At 43.8% G+C, this 22,093-nt stretch overlaps 1 protein-coding gene across 3 annotated transcripts in view; it reads right to left on the minus strand.

The window, feature by feature from the left end:
- Window positions 1–201: 201 nt before the first annotated feature.
- Window positions 202–22,093, minus strand: part of LOC144720328 (serine/threonine-protein kinase BRSK2-like) — a 202,073-nt gene continuing 180,181 nt past the window's right edge. For 2 of the 3 annotated variants that reach the window (XM_078597013.1, XM_078597015.1), the window contains 9 exons: window positions 19,672–19,769; window positions 17,913–18,066; window positions 9,723–9,783; window positions 8,469–8,676; window positions 6,806–6,854; window positions 6,478–6,601; window positions 5,544–5,724; window positions 3,913–4,002; window positions 202–2,826 (listed from right to left, as the gene is read on the minus strand). In XM_078597013.1, the coding sequence (XP_078453139.1) occupies window positions 2,696–2,826; window positions 3,913–4,002; window positions 5,544–5,724; window positions 6,478–6,601; window positions 6,806–6,854; window positions 8,469–8,676; window positions 9,723–9,783; window positions 17,913–18,066; window positions 19,672–19,769 (1,096 nt within the window). In that variant the 3' untranslated portion in view covers window positions 202–2,695. The remainder of the gene's footprint in view (window positions 2,827–3,912; window positions 4,003–5,543; window positions 5,725–6,477; window positions 6,602–6,805; window positions 6,855–8,468; window positions 8,677–9,722; window positions 9,784–17,912; window positions 18,067–19,671; window positions 19,770–22,093) is intronic. The other variant, XM_078597014.1, reaches the window with a different exon arrangement.

Raw genomic sequence — 22,093 nt, forward strand, 5'->3', positions numbered from 1 at the left:
TGCTGATAGAATAAGAAATATATTTTTAGAGTCTCAGCCCATTTGGCATGCAAATAAATACATGTTACATTTACTAATTCAATTTCTCATAATACTTCCACAATGTACCTTACCTTGAATCGTGTATGTCCTTGCGTCTATAGAATGGAATACGTAAAATGCAAAAATAATATATTAGTAAAGAATAGACCACAATTGATGTTTTTTTTTTAACCAAGAAGACATTTTATTAATCTCATACACCATACTTGCCAAGGTAAGACTGCTCTAGCCAACAGACTTCAGATGATGGGGGTACACCATATTGCAAAAGTATTGCTTTTCTGGGCCACTTCCCATAGGAGATACCGGACCAATGATTTCTGCTCAAATTGTCAACACTGCATTCGCGATTCCAGTGGTTATATATAAGTGGGATACTTGGAGCAGTCATTTCCGTTGCAGTGCCTCTTAACGGATACCGATTCTGCTGATTGGTTGAAATTAAATATGCTAATAAATAAACTAATAAATAGACAAAATCACTGTACATAGGAGGGCAAAGTGGCCACAAACGGCACGATGTTCGAGGAAAAAACGCCCGTTTGGCCGCGATTGCCAAAAGTAGTTTTCCGGCAAATTAGGTTCAGAAAACTTTGCTTTTTACTTGAAGCGTTCAGCTGCAGCGGAGTCTCCCTTTTTTAGTTTGTTAAGCGGCCGCCGTTCCAAGCGAGTGCTGCGCACCCTCGTAAAACGATGGTCAAACGGTGAGGAGTGCAGAAACCCTTACAGATTCAACAACAACAACAACAAAAAACGTCAAAATCAGCTACTTCTGCAAAAGGTTGTGCTTGAGATTCATTCCCCGCCCGGGAAGGGTTCCTGCAATCCCGGTGCAACAGTGCCTCCTGCGGGAATAAAAGCGGCCCCAGATTTCTACCGCGGTGCTCAGGTGTAATAGAAAAAGGTCTAAATGCTAAACTCTCCAAGAGGCCAAAGAACGACAGGGGGGGGGGGGGGGGGGAAAGGAGCGGAGAAACCCGGGGCAAGGAGGGGGGCAGGGGGGGCTGCAGCGGTGATACAGGAAAGCGAGGAGTCAGGTTTGATTGGAAGCAGGGGAGAGTTTGGTCAGTGATAGTAAAGTTCAGGAAGGAGACCCGCAAGAGAGAGAGGAGAGTAACAGCAGAAATTGACATTCACATATAGGCGAGTAAGTAACACTGACATCATGCAACAAAAATGTTCTAGGGAGCATGCATAATTAATGTGGATGTCGGCAAGATTCATCACCTAGTTAATATACAAACAGTATATTGTTTTAATTTTGAAGGTATAAACGCGTAAAACAATTGAAATAAATTATGGAAGAAATATTTAAACAGTTTCACAGTAGCACGATAAATGGTAATACACGGACCAAATTTGGAAGGCAAATGTAAGGAGAGAGATAAAAAGCAAAACTGTAAAAATAAAGCAGTAAAATTCTACCGGTAACACTGCATTGATATACTGTACCCTTTCCCTTCCCAATAAATTAAATCGTTTTGGTGGAAAAATATCTACAAGACTTCACAATACACCACATTAATATATTACTTGCACACACTGAATTTATCATAAATAAAATAAAAACTTACAGTGAGGGGAGGGGCGGTAGGGGAGGGGGGAAACGAGGGGGGGCAGGGGGGGCAGTCTTTAACTTCTGTCACATCAAAGATCTTAATAAAGTGCAACTAAGTCCAACAAAAAAGAGCAAATATGACCTTACAACTAAGCCAGCAGTGGAATGGGATGATATACAAACTAGTTGGTTCTTTTTACAATAGACTTTTGCATACTTCGAGTTTGCCCTGCAGCAAAGACATTAATCTAGTTTTTTTTTTCCTTTTGTGTATACATATATACGTTTTGTCATTTTTTTTGTCTATGTTTTATTTTTTTGTCAGCAACTAAAGCTTCGATTTAGGGTAAAATGGCCATCATTATCTTACTCGCCCTCTTAAAAGCCACACTTTGAAAAAAGAAAAAAAAATGCCCATTTTTGTGTTGCACACTCTAAGGCAATTTACACACATTTTGAAGAGAGTGCGAGTATTAGTGTACCCATTAAACTGATTTTGTTTAAAAAAATTGACTTCTCTTTTTTTCCTACCATGGCCAAAATATATGACCCTACAAAGATCAAATTTTTTTTCACGTGGGTGAGTAACTCAGAATCACGTACAAATAAATAAACGACGACGCAAAGGATCATGGGTAGTGGTGAACACCTCTGTGTATGCACAGACACTGTGCAGCTGTATGCTACATTAACTTGGCTTCGCATAAACAAACCGACTTCGAATAAATTAAGTAAACAAAAACAACAACAACAACAACAAAACGCTACATCCTACTTCATGTAAATACAGCAAAAAGGAGTCGGGAAATTACTGTAAAAACTGTGCATACGATTGAAGTTGACACAAAGCTTCCACGCATTTTTCTTGGCAGGCATTGAATTCAATGCATCGGGAAAAAGAACGCTTTTATACTGTTCTCGCTCGTGATACATTTGTATGCCTTTAGGTACAGGACGGGGGTTGCATATCTACACCTGCAGGTAGAAAGACGGTGGTGGTTCGACAGAGCACCTTATTTACAGCCGTCGCTCGTGTGCTGTGAGCACGCCTCGAATTTTTTTTGTTTTTCCCCAATCCACCCCCTCCGTGCGCAACTAGACTTTCTCTTTCGCAGCTGGCGGTTTCACGTCGATCTTGGGACTCGATTCGATCTCGTTGCGCTTGTTCCGGGACGGGGTGCCGGGCGTCTGTGGACCCTTGGCGTTCTTCTCGTCTGAAATACGCACTGCTCCTCATAAGCCGAAAGCAAACACAACGCCTCAACATCACCAATGTTTTACACGGGACCGGTGGCCATAACGAAACAACTACGTAGGTATAAAATAAAACGAATCACGACGTTTCGGGCGCAACACACAAGCGTCCATCTGATGATGATGATGATGATGATGGACGCTTTCGTGACTTTACCGAAAAAACCAACGAGTATGGATTCCTGCAGTCACGAAAGCTTCAAATCAAGATTTAACTATTTGATTTCACGATTAAAACATATCCCCCACAGCAATTGATGGGCATTCTGGATTTTAGAACAAAAATTGATAGGCAACACATGTTTGTCATCCAGAAAGGAGGGTTTGTGGTGTCGACAGTAAGTTCAACGTGCGGCCCTCTGTAAGAAGATAATACAAACATATATATTTTATATAAAGCCAGCATTGGCTATCTAAACATATGTATGAGGGTTATCAAGTATTTTTTGCCCAGGACGCTCCTCATATGTGGCCATTCAATCATTTGACATGCGTTGTATGCGTGCTACTTAACATTGCCACTAGAGGGTGAGCGAGCCCCTCCGTTTAAACATCACACCTCCAAGTGTAAATGATGAACCCGAATGACATGACCAATTCAGGTGGAGAAACTATCTGAAAACGAACTCAATAAATACTTCTAATCTTTGATCAAGTCTGTATCACACCGCACAGTGTCTTCTGTATTCTGCAAATACATTCAGCAACACGAAGCTAACCTTGTAGCAATGCGTTTTCTACATAACTGCACGCATTACACAAGACCACATGGTGTTTTTTTTCATTTACATTTAAGGTGTTCCCTGAAATAAATGATCCTTTCCCGTGAACCACAGTCAGATTTGGCTCTAGACTTTCAATGTTGAGGAATTCAACAACTGAAATCGCGAGTGTGGATGTGCGGGTGGCGGTTTTTGGCGAGCAGAATGGGATTTGTGAACTTTTTAACCGGGTCCCCAATCAACAGACCGCCAGCCACAGCCACACTAAGCACGACTGAGTCTGCCCCACACCCCACCGTTATGGGCCCCAGATTCAGCCAGAGGGCAGGTGACTACCTGAAAGCTGCTGGACCAGCGGTTGGTCGTGCGAGTTCACCAGCTGTGCCTGGATGATCTCCACAACCTTCTTGAACCTCCTGCTGGGACCTGAGCAAATGCAGACGTGACACCGGCATTAATGTTGAACACCAATGTGACATCATTTTGACACTCGTGTAGTGACTTACCCTCAACCATATGGACGTTTCCATGAAAAAAACGAACCTTGCCAGCTGCATATGATAAATAATTCACAGCAATAGTTCCATGACAACTAACACGAATAAAACGGTAAATAAATAGACTTCTCTTCTTGGTTCTTTCGGTAAAGTCACGTAGAAGGGAAGTAATAAAATAATAAAAATAAAACATAATAAAATAAAATATTATTTTATTTTATTAAATATTATTTTATTTTATTATGTTTTATTTTTATTATTTTATTACTTCCCTTCTACGTATATTATTTTATTTTATTATGTTTCATTTTTATTATTTCATTACTTCCCTTCTACGTGACTTTACCGAAAGAACCAAGAAGATGAATCCCTGCAGTCACGAAAGCTTTAAATCGAAATAGACTTCTGTTGTCTATCCACGTAACATATCTTATTTTATAGTCAGTCTATACGCTTTCCAGATAAATATTAACTGGAAGTGTTTATTTAAACAAGCAAACTCTGAACCAATTATGACCTTTTGGATTTCGTGAGCAGAGTGAGGCTGGTTAAATGAGCTAATTGGCTTACACGTTGAGAGTCTACTAAATGTTTACATCCGTTATGGCAAAAACATTTTATGAAATTAAATATTATGATCATATAGTTGCAGTGAACATATAAAAACGTTAATACAGAATACATATTTACTGTTTGTGTTTTAACCGATATAACAAGCTCCTGGACCATTAAATTTCGATTTAAAACTTTCGTGACTGCAGGGATTCATCTTCTTGGTTCTTTCGGTAAAGTCACGTAGACCATGTATTATATTATTTATAACACTCCACAACAGTACAATGACATTATTTACAATTCCATCATAAATAAGGCGGTGATACTTTTACAAGTGTACTGAATAATTATGCCGCGTTCTTTGAATTATTTTCGGTCTGATGATCATTTTCTCGTTATGTGCATGTTTTCTTCTCTCGTTATGTACGTATTCATCTTTCAGTTTTTGATTTGCCAAGTAGTGTGGGGTTTTTGATTTTGTATTATCTGTGTAAGGGACTGGCTAATTGATGTGCAGCGTTATGAGATGCAATTTCATGAATGACGCAATATAAAATGAAATTCTTCTTATTAAATAATAACCACAAACATAATGTAATTTTAATCTCAAGTCAAAATAATATATTTTTTAACATGTAGTTTTTCTTGCAGACGCTTGAAATGCAAGCGTTGTTTTTTGGGTTGTGCTCTGCACTACATCTTCAGGAGTTGCGAATTCCCGAAGGAGTTGTGACCTGAAGGGAGCTGTGAACTCCTGAAAGATGCCCCCAGTGAGCAGTGCACGGCAAAAGCTTGAGAGAAGAATGCGCCCAAGCACACAGCCCACAACCTGGGCAGAACCGCAGTCGGATAAAAATAATTGTAGCGGTGAAATTGGCTGGGACGAGGGTGTGCATGGCTGTGCTGCTCAGATACCTGACATGAGGGTGAAGGTGACAGAGTAAATCCCCGTCTCCTTTAGGCCGGGGTTGCCCTCCGAGTAGGTGATGTCCACCTGGAACTTGACGGGCTTCTGGAAAACCACGGGGCTCCCAGCGGACTTATATTCCGCCCGGAAACTCGTTTGCGACAGCACGCTGTGACTCAGGCTCGGAATCTAAAATTGGGGATGGGGGGTGGACGGACACAGTGCGTGCGTGCGCACCAAGCAAGCATATTTCATTCACGCTGGGAAGTAAAATGAAAGTCAATGTGATTGACTTGCACCCTAATTGCTACGGATCTTGTTTTAACCCTCTCCTCCCCTGCTTCTGAACCAGGCTGATATTGGTATAGGCTGATTTACGACTATTAAAGGCTTTCAATGAGGTAATACGTGAGTCACACACAAACGGTGAATAATTTTTACGAACAAAAAAATGTTATCGGACCCGACCGAAAATCTGGCAGATGCTTCTTATTAGTTTTTGTTTCATTATTTATCAAACGTCTGTGTGTAAACTTGGATGTTACTGTGGTGCTTTTGCGGCACAAGTTGAAACGCATGGAACATGGGCCTCCATCCCAAGCCCATGCACCGATGTTTGTCTAGGTCTCAATTATAAACGCACGGATGATCCTGTTTAGCAAAAGCACAATTAACAAGAACGCAATGCATTCGTCCCCCTTCTTGATAATTTTTTTACAATGCAGTACTATTTCCTTATCTACAGAGTATATATGCAGCCACATCTCCAGACACTTCATGCGCATACATCATCGAAATTAAACTGATGACGTACGGGTACACCTACGTCATCGGAACGTACGTCATCAGAACAGTAAAGGGTTAAGAGGCATGAAGACCGATCACGGACAGCCGAGGAGACGTGGCTGTTCCAACGCACACAGTTCCACCTGGCGGACTGACCGAGAGGAAGGCATGCACGATGTCGGCCTTGATGGAGCTGATGGGCTTGTCCTTGATCACGACAAATATCTGCTCCTCCTTCTCCGCATTAATGAAGTTCCCAAACCATGACTTTTTCGCGAGCCTGCAGAGAAGATGGGGAACTTGAAAAAATAGTCGGGGCAGGGTGGGGGAGAATCTCGCGAAAAATATGTCGATTTGTGCAAAATAATGAACCAACAACCGTGCGCAATTTTGCACCATGGCCATTACAGTTGTAAATAACAGAAAAAATAGTAATACAAACGCATGAAGAGGCACGTAGGTAAGTGCTTTAAAAGTTACTAACTCTGGGGATGACTCGGGGGTCAGACTTGACATCTCTTCCGGAGTGGGAACTGAAAGAGAAAGAGGAAGCGTTGCTGGTCTCCGTGTGATGCAGGTGTTATTTAGGGATGGAAGATTGGACAATTTTGTTCGTGACTGGGCGTTACTCGAAAAGACGATGTTGCAATGCGAATCAGAAAAACAACTTTACAAAAAAAAACCGTCTCCGCTTTTGTGGGCTCCCGTATGGCAAGTAGGGCACTTTTGCAGTTCATTTTTACAAATCTTTGGCCACCCCCAAAACAATCTGGCAGCCCTAGTATTACTTCGCAACCCATTTTCAAGCGGACCGTCCGCTTTTCACAGCAGTCCAAACTTGCAGCAGAAAAAAAAGTATACCTTTAAAAAAAAGATTCCCACTGGCAGTAAACGCTATTTCATATTTTTTTCCACCAGAGCATCATCAAAAGTCAATGCGAAACAGGTGGCCAATTTTCTGCCGTTCGAACTTACAACTAAAGAGTGAGAGAACAGTTCCGAACAGTCACGCAGGTAATTCTGCAAAGTGGACCTGTATATCTGTGTTCCAGTGGGCGCGCTTTCGTTACATAATAGGCATTGCGCACCGACTCGCTCCCCCGCAGAACTTCCACTAAAAAAGTTAGTATTGTTTGTGGTTTTAGTTTCAGTTGCCATTTGTTCAGTTTTGTTCACCCCATTGGTTGAAACGTAATGAATAGATGTTGAACTTCTTTTGCACCATACGTAGCCAACTGTGCTAAGCGGAGGCGCGGGGCAGTAAATAATATACATATGTAATATCTAATAATGCAAATGCCCAAGGAAATCCGCTGCTGGATGAAGGTCTCTCCATATACCATGTATATCATGGAGCTTATTTGACCATACTTCACCACACTGGGTTGCTGAAGGTTCAGAAACCACTCCACACTGGTATCATTTGTGGCCAAGAATCACACTCAGGTGCGGTCAGGTTCAAAGCACAGCACTCTGGCCACTCTACCATCACATGGAAATTGCATAACACCACGAGTAACAACACAATCGCACGCACGCACGCAAATTTGATGCACACATTGTGAGCACAATAACCAACAATGATCGATTCATCAATGCACCAATACACGCCTGTAATGTGAGCATACTTTCGCCAAAACGCATCTCAAGTTTTTTTCGCACCGGAATAGCGGATCCCACGTGCACGTGCGCGAGCGAAGTTCAAAGCACAGCGCGCGCTATCTGCGATTGGTGCTCGTTGCCCGAAACAAAGACAAAGATCCCCCGTATAGCCTTAACAGACTGTAGGGGCAAGTGCTGTTAGCGAGCACCTATTAAGGCCAGAACGGTACACGAGGGGGTGGGTGGCCAGCACCACGCCCGACCGCCTTTTTCTCCCCAGTGGCGATGTCTACACACCGCACCAGGTACTCATTCGAGGCCGAGTCGACCTAGGGGAGGAGGCCCCGGACCGGTTCAGATAATCGTCACTTGGCGTTGGCCGTGAGCGGGAATCTAACTCGGGTCGCCGGCTTCGTAGTGCAGCGCGCTAACCGCTGCACCGCCGCTACCACGCACACACACACACGTGCACGTGCAGGCGCACAGGTGGCGGCATTCACGGCAGGGGAACAACAGCAGCAGCAGCAGCAGCCGGAGTGCAGCACCTTGCAGCTTCCTGCGGTGGAACCTGGGCGAGCCGAGGAAGGTGTGCTTGAAGGAGTGGAGGCGCGCGCGCCACGGGGCGCCGCCCACGCTGGGGCTCGACGGCGGCGTGGGGCTCGGCGTGCCGGCCGGGCTGTCCCTGGGGGTGTGGTGGGGCGTGCCCTTTGGGGTGGGGAGGGGGCTGCCTCGAGGGGAAGGGTGGGGTGTCACCTGTATGACGGGGATAGACCGGGGGTTAGTGAGGCAGGGGTTCGCCGGCGGCGGGGGCAGAGGTGGGGGGGCGCGGCGCGACGGGCTACGGCCGGCGTTGTCGGCGGCCACGGCGGCAGGGTTGCCCGCGGGCAGAGGGTTCGAGAGAACCATGTGCACGGGGCGCTCCGCCTTGCGCGCTTTGCTCGGGAGGGTCTGCGTTTTGGGGTCGGAGAGCGAGACCCTCCTGGAGAGGGAAACGTCTCCGCCGTCGTCCGCGTCGGACGTGCTCTGGGATCTGGAGTTGGCATCGGGGAACAGGTGGGGAGACCGCCATCCCGGCTACGGTGGCGGTGTGGTGGCAGGTCATGCGCAAGGGGAGGGGGAGTAATAATAATAATGGGTAATAATAAGCGAGGGGCAGTCCAGAGGAGAAGGCTCCAAGAGGAGCGATATCCGTGTGCAAGGGATTAGTCGGAAGGAGAATTTTGAGAGGGAAAAATTAGGGTCATAGGCAATTTAGGTGAAAATGTCAAATTTGTTCAGGATTAATTAAGTAGGAAACAAAAATAATAATCAAACTTCAGGCAATAAAGGGAATTTGTGGGGGGGGGGGGGGGAAATCAACCAGGAAAAGACATTGTCAAGATGAAGCAGGGGAAAAAATTCAAACAGGAGAGAAATTTTTCAAATAGGATTCTCAGAGGTAAAATTCCAACCAGGATCATCAAAGGAATGCCATGGCGTTAGAAGAGAAAATGAGATTGTCAAGCGGTGATCAAAATAGGATAAGCACGCAAGGGTCATGATGTGCGAGAAAGAGGACAAGAAAGAGGAGAATGTGGTTAGCAATGAGATGACAATCAAAACACAACTGGCATGCTCGCTTGGGATGCCATACATTGTCACTTATCATCAAAAAGCAAAAAAGAAAAGTCAAGCGTGCTGTGACAGCACGATACACTGGGCAATTGCTGAATATTCACTTGATATTTATGGATGGAGTGGGTGATGTGAACACAACATGGAACAAGCGAATGCACACACACACACTCAGGAAGACGCACCTTTGGACTGCTGAGAGGACTCGTGACTAATCCTGTCGATGCACCGCTTACTGACCGGGACCTGTTAACAGCACACAAGCATATCCCCAAGGGCACTTAAAGACGCTGCATTTATATGTATTTTAAAAAAAAACTATTCAAGTGCAGCCCTGCAATTGCTAGCTCGTGCTAATGCTCACTTGCAGAGCCTCCTCTACAAGAGAAAGCGCTATTAAAGAGCCCCTCTAGAGGGTATTTGGCCTACTTTTTTACACACTGGCCAGATGTCTTGCAAGAGGGTGGGGGGGGAGCAGTACCCACACTTTACCCTGCCACACGTGACCTGCCGGTCGATCGTGGTGCACCCATTTATACCGCTGCGTCGACAGAGGCGGTGGGTGGGTGGGCGGTACAAGTGCCCATTTGTTTAAACTGAACTGATGACCTCTGGATTGCAGGTGCACTGTGTTTCACCATTCGACCATGGCAGCACCTCTGCGAATATAGATACAGGATATGCATATAGCAAATGCTGCTCATCATTGCTCAGTTGCGAATGCTGCCATGCATAAAAGAATTAACGATCGATGCAACAAAATAAATGGTGCATCGCCCTCAATTGATTTTGTTACCATTGGTGCGAGTCTGCTGTGTAATTTGTGTTTTTCAATAATAAAGCAAAGTGAGCAGCTGAATCTGTACACGGTATAAACACGTTGTGTTTAGATATTTTACTGAAGTGTCGAATGTAACAAGACAACGTTTTAATGCACTCCTCAATAACCACGTGACATGACCAGGTGAGGTTACACAATTTTAACCGCAGCTGTTATCCAACAACTTGAGTTTAAAATTTGAAGGCGGCAAAACTCCCCACAATGCTTTTAATGCAACACTGCCGCTCGTATGATTTCGTAAAACAACAAACAAACAAAATACCCCAAAATGAAAGTACATTTCAAGGGAAACGTTGACGGTTCGTTTGACTGTCCACGGACATTGCGGATAACATTGTCACCTCGCCCTGGCGATTTGGGACGACACTGGGGAAGGGGACATGGGGATTCTGAACTCCAGAGGGCAGCAACACTGGGATCGCGGAACGGGACAATCGTTTGTGTGGGTTCGAGGAAAATAGCCGGTGGGGGGTTGGGAGGGGGGGGGTTTAGGAGCAGCTTCGGGGGTGGGGGGGGGTGGGGGATTTCATCGGTGACCACGTCACACCGTTAGGCCACGCGGCACACACGTATACCTGTCTGCCTGGATGTGCTTTGGCATGATTCTGACCGGCACGCTCAGCTGTTTACTAAACGCGCGCGCAAAGGCACAAATAGACCACCGTCAGCCACTTTGTCGTCCGAAACGTTTCAGGAGAAAATTTTAAATTATCGTCTTCCCACTTGTTTGCTGCTTCGCTTTTTGTGTGTGTGTGTGTGTAATGGTTCCAACAAGGGGGTCGTGCGAAGGAACGACTTACGGGCCACACAGGATGATTTTTCTGGTGTGCGAGTTGTCGGCAATTGTTTCTACTCTGAGGCTTGCATCTAATGGCTCATGGGCTTACCAGTCTACATGTTGCCTTTGTGATGGTGTGTCACCCATCACAGAGGGTTTGTGCACTGGAAGCATCGTGTCTTACGGCGTCTCACTTAATCGCAATCGGTTATCCACGACGAAGCTGTGTTCACTTTACAAAATGGCTCTTCTATGCAAATTTGAATCAAAGCTTATCATATAAATAGCACTACTATCCACGCACCATTGGGTCTCAATTTGCAGACCCTCGCAAGTTCTAAATGACCTCGAAGCTTTGAAGTAACGCCGCAGCATTAATTCCCCGTGCATTTCAAACACGACGCAGTTGCCACGTGCTTTATACAGAGCTGAACAATGCGATTGCCAGTGCTGCGACAGGCCGATCCTCGAATTACGTGGTATCCGATCCTGACAACCCCATGTCGTCATTCACGATGGTGATCTACGGTCACCAGAGGTCGCGCCTGATGAAAGAGTAGCAATGTCCTGACTTTATGTGGCCCATCAAGCTCACGGCCACCATTCCTACAATCAAAGCTGACCTGACGCGGCTGCTGACATGGTCACGTGGCGATGCTCGTTATGGCACAGAGTTGTGGCATGTTCTCACTGACCTTGTGGTTTTTTTTTTGTGGGGGGGGGGGGGGAGAATTGTATACCCCGGCTTTCAATAAACTGCTTCACAAAGAACACTCTTCACAGAGTCTCACTTTATGTTTCGTCAATCACCATATACTGTAAAAGTGCAGTGGACTTCATTGATATTTTTGAAAGGAGAGGAATTGGCAACCAGTCAAAAGCATGAGGAATGAAGTTTGCTCTAAGCCCTCTTGCTAAGGTTTCTACGGCCATGCTGCACGGCTCGCTCATACGTTCCGTCCCCTTCTTCGGAAACAAAATTCCTGAAAAAGCCTCCCCCCGCCCGCCCAGAACTCGGAGAAAAACATCGGCCATCACGCCGAAACGACCAGTGGCAGAACCTGAAAGCAGGTCCGAGAGCGACACGGCGCGAATGTTGCGCAGGCAGCTGCGGTGCTGTTAAGGCGTCGAGGGACTGGTGACTCTCATTCCATCACCCCCCCCCCCCCCCCCTGTGCTCGTTACATCGCTTGCGTGCTTCTGGTCAGCGCACGCGGGGACACGCGCCGCTCCGTTCGGACCACCACTACCACCACACACACGGCCAATCGGCGGTTACGGGCAGCTGATCGAGTTTTGCAGCGGCTATGGGCCGTCCATAAATGAGGTCACGCGATTTTGGACGATTTTTGACCTCCCCCCCCCCCCATCGTCACACGGCGTCACAAAAAGTCAGACCCCCCCCCCCTCAAATATTACGTCACAAAGCTCTGCCCCCCCCCCTCCCCCAAATATAAAACATGCTTCAAATCGCTTTAAAATATTGTCATTGTAGTGCGTATTTAATGTGGCGCTGCACTCTGATGTTGAAGGAGGAAACATGCATTAAAAAGTCAATTTAATTAAGTAGAACGTGTTGTCTATATTTATTTAAAGTTTCGCATTTTGATGTGACGTCACATTTCTCAAACGCCCCTCCCCCCTCGTCACATTTCGTCACAAATGTCTGACCCCCCCCCCCCCTTAAGTGTGTGACGTCATTTATGGACGGCGCCTTAGGCAAACAGCCTGACTCCATCACCGCCACACCGCGCGTAAATATGATAAGCTTTCAAAAACACAACTCATACCGTCTGTAGCAGTTCCTTTGCGCGGTATTGAATAGGCATGTAATGGTTTAGCAGATTCGTTGACATGTGTCAAATTTTGTATTGTAAGAAAGTTAATCACAAACATTGCTTGACTTGTTTGCACTTCATTACACGCGTTGTATATCTTCTGTGCTCTGTCATTGCCCATGTTATGAGCTTTAATTCTCATGAGCATATCATTTTCATATCGTTCGCATAAATGCGAGGCAGCACATTCTTCAATGCGCGATTGACGCCTGGATCCTGGGCATATGAATTGATGAAATTGATGAATCAGTGACGAGCATGTAAAACATTTAAAAGTGATGCGACACCTCTCTGTGTGAATACGTAATAGAAGAAATACCAAATATTCGTCATGTATACACACAAACAATACACCACATTTATATAATGTAACGATCTATGTAACCAAGTACGATGGTGAGCACAGAGATTTTCGAGAAATGTACTAAAAACAGGTGTACCGATTTAGTGTAGCATCCTTATTTGACGATTATACGATACATAGAATACATACATTGATGTTAGAGGTTCCTGTAATAAATCGAGTAATGTATTAGCCAAGGGAGGGGGAACGTGCTCAAGAGTACGTACATTTCGATTTAAAGCTTTCGTGACTGCAGGGATTTATCTTCTTGGTTCTTTCGGTAAAGTCACGTAGAAGGAAAATAATAAAATAACTAAAATAAAACATAATAAAATAATTCTCACGACGTTTCGGCCACAACGCAAGCAGCCGTTTTCAGGTGGAGAACAGGTCTGTCGAGAAGGCAGAGTGTCGAGAAGGCAGAGTCTGCCTTCTCGACAGACCTGTTCTCCACCTGAAGACGGCTGCTCGCGTTGTGGCCGAAACGTCGTGAGAATTATTTTATTATGTTTTATTTTAGTTATTTTATTATTTTCCTTCTACGTGACTTTACGGAAAGAACCAATAAGATGAGTACGTACATTGTAGAGAGAGACCAATGGGATCAGTTCATGTCGCAGAAGCTACATGGACTGGTGCATCGTGAGAATGTGAGAGATGTCAATGGCTGGTTGAGGCATTCATGGCTCATGACGAAGCTTAAGAATGATCCCAGGTAAGTATGCAATGGGTCCAACGTTGGTTGGAACTGTTGCATCAACGTTGGCCCAACGTTCTGTGTTCACTGAGATCTTGCACAGACATCATGGGTTTCATTTACCGATTCACAATTCATGTTCGTCAAGGTAAAGGTGATATCCCAAGTACAGTAAAACATTGGATTGCGAGTAACTCTGGCTGCGAGTGTTTTGCAAGACGAGCAAATTTTTTAAATAAATATTAATTTGATAAACGAGCGAGGTCTTGCAACACGAGTAGCACGTGTATACGCTTTGTCTGCCGAGCGTCACGTGATCACAACTGATATACGAGTGCTTTGGATTACAAACACGTTTCCGGAACGAATTATGCTCGCAATCCAAGATTTTACTGTATCTTGTTCTCAAATGCTTTTAATCTAACGCCAGTTCTTACTCATATTACAGGTGCTAATCTGCATTTTGAATAATCCAAGAAATTCTAATCATCATCCATGATCTATCCACTGCTTGATTCCCAAATTATGCAGACAAGTGAATTTAATCTTGCAGATGATTTTTTTTTATAGCAAAGCCATTGTATCAATTAGTTACTAATGGACATCTTAGTTAATGCACTGCATTTGCTTGTTTATGGGAATAGCAGATGTATTGACATTATAACCCACTATGACATTCACACAAGGTTCACAAATTATTAAATAAAAGCCCTTAGTCGGAAAGGCTTCACGATAAGAAAATGTTAATACAGAAACACGTTTTCACACCAAGTTGCTATGACGTTGCCATATGTTACGCAGAGTACACGGTGTATAGTAAGGGATGAATAAAAGGCTGTTGTAATTATCAACTTACTGAGATGGGATTCCATTCACGAAATTGCACATCCACAGTCCTTGTGTCAAGCCACTGCTGGATGAGGGACTACCAAATGCTGTGCGAGTCGTGGTGATTCATTAATTGACCAGGCTTCACCACGCTGGTCAGTGCGGGTTGGTGAGAGTGTGAAGCGTAGACGCGGAAGCATCGAATTACATTCTAAATTTGAAGTTTTCGTGACTGCAAGGATCCATGCTCTTGGTTCTTTCGGTAAAGTCACGTAGGTAAAGAAAATAATAAATACAAAATAAATAAAAATAAAAGATAAAAAATAAAAATAAATTAAATTAAATCACGTGATTTTATTTTTTTGTCTTTTCTTTTTATTTGTATTTATTATTTTCTTTACCTACCTGACTTTACCGAAAGAACCAAGAGCATCGAATTACAGTACAGCAATGGATTTTTCTGCACTGCCTGCTGCTGGCAATGTAGCACCGTAGCATCCTATAGCACCTGTGAAATGCACGGCGGTGGTTGCCCATCCAAGTACTATCCAGGCTCAACCCTGCTCAGCTTCTGAGACCTGACAAGATTAGGCACATTTCTGGTGATTTGGTCGTAGGCAGATTAATCAAATAACCCAACTTTTGCAAACATAAAATGCACATTATTGGCATGTCATCTATTTAAGTTTGTTCATTTGTGAACACGAGAAACATACAAACACTTCACAACCTTCTGCCCTCCCTTTTCCGTTTAACGCGAAAGGCAGTAATTGCGAATTAAAATAACCATAATGCATTTGAAGTCTGTGATTTGCAATTTAAATCTCCAAAATCCTCTATTCTCCAGGAGCAACTCATTGGCCAATTTAAAGGCTACAATCAGATATATCATTCAACCATTTTCATATGCTGCCGAGCTGCGACAATTATTTGACTATCGTGTAGTTGGCGGAAACCCAGACGAATATATTAAACGATTCGTGGTGTCACACTCTGTAGATTAATGAAAAATAACGAATTAATAGAATCATAAAATACACGGAGTTTTGCTCTGTATCGTCACGTAAAAAAGGTTAATACTGCTTCAGAGTCTGCTTGAACAAATGCTGCTAGTTAATGTAAGTCTGGAAGGCCAAGAGACTGCATATATTAAATGTTACGCGGAGATACTGAATGTGAATACATTAATTTATGTTTTTTTACCCACAATGCTCCACTGCAGCACATAATGGCTTTCTTATATGATGATTAAGTGAATAATCTGTCACAGAGAAATGCAACGCGGCCACATGCTCAAATTTTAGGAGGTTTGAAAAAAATGCATTTAATTGATAACAGATTTGTAAAGATTGCAGTTAAAGATTAGCGGGGCTCGACATGACTCTGTTACCGAGGGAGACGGTCTCAACAAGGAGGCGCCGTGACTTCCTGCCGAGTGGCTTTCACAAGCCACATTAGCACCATTGATTGCACCTGGTGTGGTGATTTACAAAGCCAAAGGCTGTGGTGGATCATTGCACCCAATCAAAGTGAAGTTTCAGCCGTCCCTTTCCAGATGGCACAGTGCGAAGGAACAAAAGAACATCGTGAAATGTGGTGAAAGGCTGTCAAAGCCAGTGTCTCGTATCTGGTAATATCGTTCCGAGTTCTTTTTTTTTTTTACAAAAAAAAACACATCCATACAAAACTACAATTCCCTCCCCTCCCCCCCGATTAAAGTTCACATTCGTTCTCAAAATATTGTCAAACAAATATCTAGCTGCTGTTTAAATGAGTTCCACATAATTGTCTTTCCATATAATCGTCTTTATAATATAATTATCGTCTCCATATAATCGTTTTTCCCACACACCCCTTGCGGGCAAGGCTAATGCAAACAGGCTATGACCATTGCTAAGATAATGGTACGCCTGCTGACCGTGCCCGTGCACTTTTCTCCGCAGGAGTGGCAAAACTAACACACTTCAGAGTTAACACGTAGGCTTTCGCGACCAATATTATTCATAATAAAGTTTTTGGGTTAGATCGCGTTATTTATAAATGTGTCGTAACCCTCCACCACCCGAAACGGCCGATCAGCAAAAAAAGTGTCACGTTGACAAAAGACAAATAGTTCACTACTTTAGCCCACCGGTGTGTTTAAGAGTGAGGGTTACAACACATTTATAAATAACGCGATCTCACCCAAAAACGTTTATTATGAAGAGTTCAGAGTGTCAGAATTTGAGAAATGGAGAAGTGTAAACCTATAGGAGGGTTGGGCATTAATAATAAAAAACGTGGTCAACCGATTTGAAGATTAGATAATTAAAGATCAATGTGACATAACGCATCAGGATAAAGCAAGCAAAAATCTATGGACATTCTAACATGATTAAGCATATTTTTGGAAAGTGGAGATGTGTAACTCGCTCAAAATGCTCCTCCTAAAGCTATAAACAGAGGATGTATTGCAAGAATATTGGAAACGTATGAACACAAGTGAGGCCGGCTAGGAATATGAGCACTCATGACAACGAGTTGGGGGACACGAGCCAATATTTTAACTAAGGAGACAATTTTCACCGCAGCAAATCATCCCATAGTCATAACAGGTTTAAATTCCAGAGGTCACACGGCAAGGTGGAACATGGGGAGGTGTGTGTGTGAAGGCAAGGCAATGTAAACAACCCCGATTACAATCTAGCAGCATAAAAACACACACATATACGGTGGGATTTTTGAGACTAATGAACACTACAATTCACTTACTGTAGTCATAATATCTCATTTATTAAAACAACTGTCTGTCACGAGTAAAGTAGAAACGTGATAACCAAGCAGACAACAATTCATGCCCTAACGTGAGATGCAGGGCTTGGGTGGCGGTGCAGAACGCCGGACGATGGCACGCACGTTCGGACGACTGAGTGTGCTAGAGGACAACGCGATGATGAACCTACGTGATTGACGGACACACAACCCGTGAGCGCTTGACTTTACCACCGTAGCTTGCGTGCTTGCGTGCGCTGTCCGGCGCTGAAATGCCGGCAATGCGAGCGGTCCGTTACCTCTGGCTGTGCTGTGCCATCTCCAGAGCTCGTCGCGCGGTGACGGGAGACCCGCCGTCCGTGACGCTCAGCACCTCCATTGACTTTTGCTCGGGCCGCCACTTGCCGTGTCTGTTGAGCAGCGGCGAGTCGACGCGCTTCCGTGGCGGGTCCGCTGAGACGGCGCGCGGCAGCACAAGAGAAGGCTCCACCATATTACGTTCACTCTCGTAACTTATTTTAAGCAAGAAGGATTTGCAATTCGTGGGGTGCTTAAGTATCTCAGTATCTCAAAATTAGTTCACGTTAAAAATATATATACCGTTTTCACTGTGGGGATTTTTTTGTTCATTTTTAAATCCTTTATATTAAGTTCACTTGCTTGCTTGCTTGCGCGCTTACGACCGTGAAAATCTTTCGGTCGTTTTTTAACCCACTTCCCGTGATCCAATAGAGCTGACATTTTGCACACAGACTCGTTGTGTGTGACAATTAATTTTCGTGAAAAATAATTTCCAAAATTTTACATTGTTTAGGGAAAACAAATAAAATATTTAATTACCAATTGCTTAATACTGGCAGACAATCATCTGACCCATAGGTGGCAGCCATCTCAAGCCAGAGGACGAGATGACTCTAGCCGCCACGCATATAAAGGATTTAGAGTGAAAAACTTTGTTTTTACGGGTTAATTTTTTACCACTAGATTTTTCAGCCGGTAGCGGTGGCACACCGGTTAGCACATTGTGCTACGAACCCAGTGATTAGAGTTTGATGCCCAGTCATGGCTAGCACTAGTGGCGAGTGATATCTGAACTGTTCCTTGCCCTCCTCCCCCCGTTCACCAATCTACACTGACCAGTGTGGTGAAGTATGGTTAAACGAGCTCCATGATCACCAGTGTGGGAAGCAATGGATTGACAAAAGGCTGTAAAGAATTATAATGAATAATATTTATATATTTTATTTTTAAGCAATGCACACATAAACGTTAAGATGGCTATAATAAGCAAAGCTAGGCATGAAAATGTGAAAAGTTTCTGTAAATATATTTCCTGCCGGTATTTACAAGTGTGAAACATTCAACTAAATGACACGTACAGAATGCATGCACACTTTAACGGCCAGGCAAGGCACATATATGAAGTAGCAAAGGTCCATTGGCAGGAAGTCCTGGGACAGACCCATGTGTTGTGTATTAATGTACACAACCAACCACGTAGAAAATAGTTGTAAGACAGTGGCAGGCTATGGCTCTCATGTGGTGCGGCAGAAAATGCAGTAGATTCATTGAAAGATTGAAATGCACGCGAAAAGTGTGATGATGATGATGAACAGTGCTGGACTCCCACTAGTTCTCCTGGGAAGCTGCATCGGCTGTGTGCACCATGAAACCACTGCTGGAAAAAAGCACAGATGGTGGAGGGCGTTCCAGTTTCTCAATGGGTCTCTATGCGAGTCCATGGCTTCGATGTATTCTACGAGCTTCTCTGTGAGTCTATGAGTCTTTCTGCGAATCCATGGGTCGGTCTCTCCATGAGAAGCTGCCAAAGCATTCCAGACCGTCAGTTAATCTACTTCTATGCATTATCACCTGAGAATGGAATATCGGGGATGGAGTTTTGTAAGATTCTTCAATCTGCAGCCCACGGTACCCCAACCGCTCAAAGAGTTCAAACGTATGTTCATGTTTGTCTTGCGAAGGCACCTAAATCTGCTAAATTAAAGCACGGTGGGCATTCGATATGAAGACTCTCATCCATGTAAGTGCATTTCCTACCGATCTCATTTCTGGGCGGGAGGTTTTCGTCCTCCTGGCTGGGGTATCGCTCTTTCCGGTCGAGCAACAGGAAGTACACCATCTTCTCCTGGTTTTCCCTGCACAGGAGGAGCACAATTACACTCTACAAAGTGGTATCAAAACCAGACAAGACATGCTCGAGCAACTACAAAGGAGATGGCCAACATGAAACAAAGGAGAGTCAGATTCATGGATTGCAATGGAACCCCGAATCGTGACAAACCATCTTAGAGCTGGGGGGTGGAACAGGTGGTGACTCACGACATGTCGAATAAGTCACCCGATACCGTATAGATACCAATAGACATCTACAAAGCCATGCGTTTGGACTTTAAAAAAATATTTTGGTGGCGAGATGTTAACTCCCTCGTCCGGTATACAGGAGGTTGTGGATTCGATCCAGACCCTTATGCCTGCTGTATACTTGGAGTTTGCATGTCGCTCTCCCTGTGGTGACGTGGATATGTCTCAGGGTCCTCTGGGGTTTCCATCCACATTTAGAAACATGCGTTTAAAGTATTTGGCTGCAATAATTGTCCACATGCTCAACCACGTCATTGGGCTATCATTTGTGGCCAGGTCACTTCTGAAAAAGAGCTACATAGCTCAGTGGGCCTAACCTGGCAAAGAAAAAATTGTGTAGTTTGAATAGTTCAATCGTATTGATTAAGCAAACATGTCTCGTACACCATTTTAACATTGCACAGTCTATAGGGAACATCAGTTCAGTTCATTTATTAGGTATAGCCCTGTGAGCCATTCGGCTCTTGAATCGGGTGCAACCGCAACAAACAAAAACATGAACAAGAAACATCTTAAAGTGACTACGCGCAACAGAAAAATCCAGGAAAAAACAGCAAAGTCTTCCAGAAAAAGCACCGTATATCAATGCTGTGTGCAAAAATCCCAGTGGGATGCAAGTCAAACAATAACAACCATAAGACAATTTAGATTACATTTATCAGTCTAACTCTGTACTACAACACACATATATGGCTAAACCCGAACGTTTTCGAAATCACCAAAATAAAGCTATAAATAAAGCTATAAATGCTTTCCCACTTGATGATGGACGCTTGTGTTGCGCCCGAAACGTCGTGATTTATTTTATTTTATACCTACGTGACTTTACCGAAAGAACCAAAGAGTATAAAGCTATAGAAACAATGTAACAGTGATCATAGGAACTGTGATTCAAATTTAGCAATAAACAATATACATAGCATGTACGAGCCAAACTTTGCAGCCATAGCTGGCAGCATGAGTCACTCCATAACAGCAGGAGTATCAAAAATTGTCAATGCACCTTTAAAGATCAGCACACTATAATAAAAACTCAACATCATACTTTGCAGCGGTCATCCGGAGCGATACATTTGATTTCAGGCCACTGAATAGCAGTGGCAGCTAGGGGTGTACAACTCCTCTAGAGCAGTTTTGAGTGAAGATCTCACAGGTAGTGATCCAAGTTGCAGTTTATTGGCGATAGCATTCCAGACCCTGGGGGCATCAATAGCAAAGGCCCTACCCTAACCCTAACATGCTATATGATATGTGTACTAAAAATATGAAGTGGAGTGTCGGTGCAGTGGCCAGTGCACTGAGCTGTGCGCAATGAACCTGTCAACTTGGGTTTGATTCCCAGTCACAGCACTCATCAGTGATTTGTCTGAACTGGTTTACGAATACCCCCCTTCACCAACGTGCACTGATCAGCGTGGGGAAGTGTGGTCAAACAACCCCAATGACTGACACTGCATGGGGATGCCTTTATCCAGCAGCAAATTGACAAACATCTCTAAACGATTCGTATTATTAATATATAATGTTGTACAACGTGTCAATACGTACACACTCGGAATGCTAATGTGCTGATAAACATTTTTTCCCCGAACAAATAAACCGTGACAGAGTCAACTTTCACATCTATATTACATTTCCAATTTTTCCGCTGAGCAGCTGATTGCTCAAATATACATACATCTACATTCATATTGGTACTTGCTTTTTGCCAAAGCAAAGTCTTAAAGAGTATATGGAACTTAGAATTGTAAAACTGAGCAAATACGTGGTCCCCAGGATCTAATCAAATCAGGCTTATGACAAAGGATTCCACATCGAAAGGGATAACAATTTTAAAAAGGGTTTCAAGAGAGAAGAACCAACAGTGATTTTATGAACCAACAATGATTTTATGCCACTCAAGGAGTGTGTTTATTTTCTCTCACCTATATATGCAATCACCAAACTTTCACAGCGGTTTGTTTTTGCCACACTCCTTGTATTTCCATATTTTTTAATCCTATAATCTTTTTCTGTATCCCCAAAGCTCAGCTTCCTCTTGATCATCATCCTACTTTGCAGCAGATGTACAACTAAGAGGAAATTCCACGCGTAATAT

Source organism: Lampetra planeri, chromosome 8 (assembly GCF_965212315.1).
Source record: "Lampetra planeri chromosome 8, kcLamPlan1.2.h2, whole genome shotgun sequence".
NCBI classification, from domain to species: domain Eukaryota; kingdom Metazoa; phylum Chordata; class Hyperoartia; order Petromyzontiformes; family Petromyzontidae; genus Lampetra; species Lampetra planeri.